Below are 8,035 nucleotides of genomic sequence, written 5' to 3' on the forward strand. Positions count from 1 at the left end.
CAACTCATCACAATTTGAAATCTTCCGTTTTTCCTCAGTATCTTTTGTTAACTTATATTTAATTGTTATAATAATGTACAATAAAAAATGTAAAATGTAATGTAAATAATGTACAAGTAATTTGTTTGTTAATTGTTAAATTAATGTATTATTTATACACACAACCCGTACGAAGGACGGGTACACAGCTAGTATTTACATAATAATTTCCCTCTCAAATATGGTTGTATGTATATCTTTATGGAAATGTTAATATGATTACGTCTTGGCAATGTACACACTGTAAAATGTTTCCAGATAGCTCTGGTTCGTATAAAATTTATTGATACATAAAGCATAATTTATTGTAAAGTAAACGGAATGATAATTTATTCTGTATTATTTTTGAAGTGGAACAGCATTTAGACATTTATAATTATTTAATGGATAAATAGCACTATTATAGGAATGAATATGAGAAATTTGAAGGTTTTGGTTTCGATTTTGATTATACACGTATTGACTTTAACACACACTGAATAAAAGTCTGTTATTACGCGTCTGTAATTAATTCTTCAACATTTATATATTAGTGGACACTTGATAAGTTAATCACTTCTATATAGCACGCATATGTATTTGCTTTTTTACAAGATTTGTGAAGTTATTACTGCTGCTTCTTGTTCCAAAAATAAAAGATATATTTGAGTTCATTTCATTCACTGTCTCTGCGTATGAATACTATCATATGTGATAACTTTCCTGTTTATTTTATTTCTATTGTCAAATGAGTTTCGTGTTAACTGGTATTTGGCTGTGTAGTGTTATAGATATCAGCCGAAATTTAAGATAGTTATTTTCTGGTGTGCAGTACGAACGCAGTAGGTATGTTTGAGCTTATTATTGTTGTATTCTTATTTTAGAAATTGAATTACAATAAGAATTTCTCAGGAAATCCAAAATTGGGAACTTTTTTGCAGTATATGTCGTTTTATAATTAATTTAGGTATTCGCTGAATTATATGAGGTTTCCAGTAAAATACCGCCACTTCCATCACTGAAATTAATATGAACATTTAAGTCCAATTATTTGTCGGAGTTTCCAGTTGTGCTCCCCAAATCGAGCTAAGCTTTTTCGCATAATTTGAAATAATGAACAAGAAAACTCATTAAATATTTGTTTAACAGTTTTGAACTCTTAAGTGACTACGTATTCTTTATTCTTCAAATTAACTGTATTATAATTGATAATGGAGCTGGACGTGGCGTAATGATAAGCGTGCCCAGACTGTGAATCCGCAAAATTAATGGTTCACAGCTTGTCACCAAAACATTTTTTGGGGCCACAACAGCGCCATCACAGTAACGATCAAATCACACTATTCGATCAGATAAGAATTGGGTGTGTGTTCTGTGACTAGGCACCTTCCCTCTAGTTTATCAGTTCAAAATTAGAAACAGTTATACGTAAATATCCCTTGTGTAGCTTTGCGCGATATTCTGAAAAACTGTTGTCTGTGAACTGCTAAAAGACGAGTTTCGATTCCCGCGGTGGACAAAACACAGATAGCTCCTTTGTGTAGTTTTTTTTGCCTATCAACAAAACAAACAAACATACTATGTATTATTGATAACACTTTAGAGAAGAAATATCTTATCTGAGGAAATATAACAGAACGTTTAGTATAATATTTGGTTTCTAAACAATACCGAGCTGACGGTATACTTGCATGTAGACTTTCAAAAATTGCGAGTGCGTCATGGTAATATGAAAATACGAAAATTACTGAAGTAACTACCCTGATGAATGTTGCTTTGCTGAAATATTGTAATAACTTCTATCTCCTCAATCTTTTTTACTTTATTTATTCTTTCTTTTATGTGTTTTCTGATACTTTAACTTAGGTATAATTTGGACATCGAAGTTTGTGGGTAAGTTAAAAATCACTATATGGAAATTGACTCTTCACAGTGGTAAAGTGATAGGGTACATTGCTTCTAACGCTAACATTCGGGGTTCGATCCCTGTGACAGACATAGCTTAGCTAGCTCATTGTCTAGCTTTGCATTAAAATAAACAAATTATCTTAGAGGTAATCAAGACATTGAAATGATTAACAGTTTAAACTGCAGATTCGCAGTATAGAGCAATTAGAGTGAAAAATATTATCGGCAGGATGTTATGTTTTAGTTTGTAATGAGTCTTCGAACTTGATAAAACATAATTATGTTAATTAAATATTCCAACCATTTATTAACAGTAACATGGCAGCCAAAGGACTTTTTTTGAAGTATTATCCACATCCTAGTCCTTTGCGAAACAAGCGCTTCTTCCCGTCTTTCATCGGTCTACCTCATGATGAAGAGGTGGATGAAGATTACTTTGTAATCAACCCACTTCTAATGTCAGTCTATCCAAAGATTCACTGGTGCTTCCTAGGCGAGATAACTCATCTAGAATTCTTCATTCGCCCTCGAGCCTATTGCAAAGACAGAGTCGAAAGAGGAAACATTCACGTGGCATTTCACCCAGAAAGTGGAAGTTTTGATTTCAACGATTTGAAAGTTGGTCGTGTCCTGTGTATCCGTTATGCGGAGAGTCACACATTTCTCGATTTATCTTATGGTATTCGCGTCGAACACCTAGATTTTGTTATGGTCATCAAAGGTAGTTTTTCAACCCTAATTAAAATATCCGACTTCGATCCTCAGCGGAAGACTTCTCAATGTTGGGCCTGTACAGGTCAAAATGAATTAAAATCATGCAAAGGATGTAAAGTTGCCAAGTATTGTAGTAAAGAATGCCAAGCTTTGGATTGGCTATCAAGACACAAAACATGGTGCCCTGCCCTCCCTGGATATCAGAAACTGTTAGATATCGACTACACCCAATATGAATATCCTTTCCACAAAACGTTTTCAAGAAATTAACATTTTTTTCCTTTGAACATTACAACTATATCTATATATTCTACAAAGTATGATCTATCAGCGTTGAAACATATATCACGTGGACCGTGAAGATCCGACTGGACCGAAAAATAGAAAGTGAAGGTTTAGAAAAATTGTAAAGAATTAGGAAACATATGTTTGACAGTTTATTTTCGTATTAATGTTTAATGCCCTACTTTATTACGTTATTTAACTACAAAAGATGTGTAAGTTACATATTTAAAAAATATTATGATGTTTGCCTAGTTTCAGTTTTGTTTTATATTACATAACAATACTGAGCTGTATTTAAACGTTTACGTATTTAGATATACTGTTGATTCTTACTCTCGAGAATCTTCTACAAGTTTGGAGAATAGGCGGGAGTTTCGCAATACATATCTAACACTACAAGCTATGCATGTTTTTAAATACAAACTTAATCTAAACAACGTCGATGCTAAAATAAATATATAATGAATTCGTTACAATATGAAAACTATAAGTCTTTTTTTTTTCTTTTAGTTTAACTGTTACTTATCTGAATTGTCGTAATAAATAACAAAGAAGTGTTTCATGTATTTGTCGTTAATCACAACTGTGTTTCACTAATCATATTATTTTGTATACCAATAGGTAATACAATTGCAAATGTTTATAATGTGAGGCCCCCCAATGGCACGGCGATATGTCTGGAGACCCACAATTCTAGAAACCGGGTTTTGATGCCCGTGGTGGGCAGAGCACTGGCAACCCATTGTGTAACTTCGTGCATAACTACAAACATAATGTTGGAAGTTAAACGTTGCCTATTTGTATAGTTAGATTATGATATAAGTATCGAGCAAATTTGTTTGTGTAAAAACAGTTGTAGTAATTAAACACAAATGTTGATATTCTAATCACACTGAAAATAATAAGTTTTTATTTTGGAGTATTTGCATTTTGCTAATTTAAAACGAGCGCAACTCTTGTTAGAGGACCGTAAAGTTGTGAACATTAATTATATAAACATAATTTTTACTTCCACTTATCAAATAAAATTTTATGTTCACAAAAGTGTTACAAATAATTTAACACTTAATAATGTAATGGTTTTTATCAGGAGATCCTCAAAAAGCCTTTAAAATCGACGTAATTTTAAACTGTACCAAAAAAGACAATTTTGAAAATGGACTGTATATAATGCATATTTCTATTTAATCAATGAGAGGTATTGAAAATAAAATACTCTGAAATGAAACATCGCATGCGTAAAATCTACCTGTTATTTTATTATTATTTTCATAGATTATTAGGTTCAAATTGCAATAACTGTGTAATAAAAACTGTAATTCGTCATCCTTAAAACCTAATGCAACAGTACACAAATCCCGAGTAACGATCTTTTTCATGAAGTTAAGAACTTTGTTTTTTTTTAAATTTGTAAAATCACCTGGCGATTAAAGTCAGCCTTTTTATAATAGGCTAATTTTCATTCATGTTATTTTTATGACGTTCATGATCCATTGGAAATGTGGCGGATTTATAGAATGTACAGTTTGCCCAATTTCAAGTCTATAGGGCTTACAATTATAGTTTGATAATGTTAATCCTACACAATTTTAATGATAAAATTGACCATAGTTATTCAGATTTAGCAGTTATAAAAGTATTTTCTAGTCATTGTTTTCTAGGTAAGAACCCAATAGTTTTTTGTTTATTTGTTTACATAAAAAACATCCATCATACTTTGCATTCTGGAAATATTCCATTCCCTTGTAACAGTTGCACAGATATAGAGTATGTAGCTAGAAATCTTGTCAAATAGTTTTTTTTTTCGGTTGATTCAAGAATGCATGACTGTCCAAAAGTATATTATAAGACAGACTGTTAACAATATATAGTGAGCATTTGCAACATCTATGCTAACACTCGTTTCCATTGGATTAACTCCGAGATAACAACCCTGTTTACTGCAAATGGTGAATGAAGAATGTGCTATATATATATGTATAGCTTAACTTTCTTTTCTTGACCTGACATAAATACTTAGTATATATATATATAGAAACATGTATATGATAATATTATGTTGTCTTTCAAAATAGGACCTTGTAAAGTATATCAAATACTTAACGCTGCGAGTTAAAATGACTTATTTTGAAAATACATTATTAATATTTAACACCCATGCGTATTTTGAAAAGTTAGTATGATACGTTGTATATTTTAAATGTATTTTAAAAGATGCTACCCATTGGCTCAGCGGTAAACATGCGGTTTTACAACGCTAAAATTCAGGTTTCGATATCTACGTTGGCAGAACTCAGATAGCCTATTGTGTAGCTTTATGCTTAAGAAACAAACTATTTTAGTAGGTGACATCATTTATAAAAAAATGTTCAAGTTGTACATAATAAAAACATTATATCATATGCCCCCAGTGGCACAGCGGTATGTCTGCGAACTTATACCGCTAGAAACCGAGTTTCGATACCTGTGGTGAACAGAGCACAGATAGCCAATTTTGTAACTTTGTGCTTAACTACAAACGAACAAAAATCATATCAGAAAAAACTAAGCTCCTGAAACACGGATATTAGATGTTTTAAAATAATGATGTATTTTACTTCGTTTCAGAATTTTCGCGAAATGCTACACAAAGAACTCTCTGCGCATATCCGTCCCTTATTTTGAGTTAACACAAGAGAGAGAGAGAAAGTAGCCTTACTTTGGGCTACTATTGTGAGACTGAATTGTATAACAGGATTTATGGATCACCCTTATAATGACACACCGCCGCCGAAGTGCGAAACGCGTTTCGTGGCAACGTACCACGAGCCTTCAGATTCATAGTCTGAGCACGCTAACAACTGGGCCACGCCCGGCCCTACATTTTAGAAATACATAAATGAATTACGCGAGGTACACGATCGTTGTTCAATAGCTCTTAAGAAACTATTGGAAATTCACCCCAAAAAAATAAATGATAAACTAATACATAGGACTGGATTCGAGCATATATATATATGTGTGTGTGTATACTATTTCTAATTAAATAATTTTGTCATAGTTTTGGGGCAGATTCACATTACATTCTTGGTAAATAATGAGTTCTAGCCTAGCTTTTTGATGTTTTGTTTGTAATTAAGCACAGATTACACAATGGGCTATCTGTGCTCTACCCATCAAGGGTATCGAAATCCGGTTTCTAGCGTTGTGAGTCCGCAGACATACCGCTGTGCTACTGGGGGGCAACTTTTTGATGCTGTTAACATTTTGGTAAAACGACCTCTTCCGTTCAATATTTCAATTGTTTTCTCCAAATTCAAAAGTACTTAGATAATTCATCTACTCAGTACTTAATCGGTACGCCTAACTTGTATTCTTTACTAAACAAACAATTTCGAATTCTTCGACTTGAAGACGCTTGTCTTCAGTATCTGTATTTTGAATCTGCATGAACTAAACTACCGGATCTCGGACCTCTATGGTTTAGATATAACAGTTACTCGTTTTGAACTACTGACCATAGAGAAGACAACCAGTCAACAGCACCATTTGCTACAAAGATTTTGTCTGGGATTTGAGCCGCCTGACCGTAATGAATGTCACTCCTACAATGTACTATATCTGAAGGGCATCGTGTCACAAACCTTGGACCGTCTATACCGCTGAACATCAAGATAACTTGTAGACTAGACCTAACCAGACCCTTCTCCTAAAGATATAAAAGACTTTAATTTGTATTGCGTAATCTAATTGTTTACGAAGTTGGGACAAACACTTCAGTATTTTCTATGAAATTATTTGTTTGGTTAGGGAGAAGAACAAAAGAACTAAACGGCTTTTATTCGAAACTAGGTTTATCTGGGCTTCTCAGTGTTCCAAGAGAATGATATAATACATAAATGAAGTAATATGAGTTACGTATTACAATTTCGAAAGGTCTGAAACTGAGTTAACTGATACTTTAAATTTCGTAGTTAAATTGTACTTTGGATTTAGCAGTTAAGTAAAAGCTGATATATAGTCAGTTTATGACACTTGCCAGCAAGATTGATACACACAGTTTTCTTTTTTTAATACAAATATGTTTTAATATACAAACAACAATACAATTTACAATAACAATTATTACAAATAGTTAATACAACCAATAATTTATATACAAAAGTTTTACAAACTTACAAGCAGTATAAAGTCTTCTTTCTAGTCAGGAACTTCCTTGGTGTCTTATCGAGGGTTCACGATGAGCTAATTAATTTCGAGTTGATGTAGGTACAATTCACTTCATAGATAGCTAGCTAGCCTTGTAGTTCTCGCTGATCACACGCCGATATTTTTCATACCGGTGACGTTAGGTAATGTTTTAGTAAAAGTACTAATGTCCGATGAAAATACACTGAAGTTAAATGATTTTTAATGTTCAAACTTTGTAAATGCTCCTGGTCAAATGTCTGAAGTTTTGCTATTGATAAGCGTTATGACCATCACAGTTATAGCTTCCGAAATTTATAGCGAACTAATAATATATACTCCTTTTTTGGCGCGTTGCGTTGGTTATATTTATAGGCGTATGGAGAGTTTCTAGAAAATCCAGATTACATAACAATACAAAGCTACACTGGCGTTTACGTACATACATATATTGTTGATTCTTACACTCGACAATCTTCTACAATTTTAGAGAATAGGCGGGAGTTTCGCAATACATATTTAACTGTATAAGTTATATACACTTGTAAATATAAGCAATTTAATTCAAGCAAACATAGATATTAAAATAAGTATATAATAATAGATCCGTCACAACTCCCTCCTTAGAGAATTAAAAATTGGTGTTAGAGAATTTTTAACTAAGATATTATATATATATAAACATTGACAGCAATACATTAAATATAATACCTTATCCAAAGGATTACAAAACTTCAATAGACATGACGGTACATAACACAATCAATACAAATAACCTTATGATCATAAAATTACATAGCACGTGAAAGTGAATCAGCACAAATATTATCAACCCCTTTGACATGGATTATCTCCAAATGATACTCTTGTAATGATAAACTGCAATTTAACAGTCGTATGTTTTGTTTTTCCTTTCTCTCTTTCCTTCTTTTTTTTTTTTTTT

At 32.4% G+C, this 8,035-nt stretch overlaps 1 protein-coding gene across 1 annotated transcript; it reads left to right on the forward strand.

Moving 5' to 3' along the window:
- Positions 1-754: 754 nt before the first annotated feature.
- LOC106459184 lies at positions 755-3,232 on the forward strand. Its single transcript, XM_013918787.2, has 2 exons — positions 755-864; positions 2,241-3,232. Exon 2 carries the CDS (start codon positions 2,245-2,247, stop codon positions 2,908-2,910), a length of 666 nt encoding a protein of 221 aa, XP_013774241.1. The 5' UTR covers positions 755-864; positions 2,241-2,244; the 3' UTR covers positions 2,911-3,232.
- The last annotated feature ends 4,803 nt before the right edge of the window (positions 3,233-8,035 follow it).

Source organism: Limulus polyphemus, unplaced genomic scaffold (assembly GCF_000517525.1).
Source record: "Limulus polyphemus unplaced genomic scaffold, Limulus_polyphemus-2.1.2 Scaffold572, whole genome shotgun sequence".
Classification (NCBI taxonomy): domain Eukaryota; kingdom Metazoa; phylum Arthropoda; class Merostomata; order Xiphosura; family Limulidae; genus Limulus; species Limulus polyphemus.

What these genes read in the sequence shown, in the direction of transcription:
- LOC106459184 (XM_013918787.2), top strand. Translation starts at nt 2,245, where the DNA reads ATGGCAGCCAAAGGACTTTTTTTGAAGTATTATCCACATCCTAGTCCT.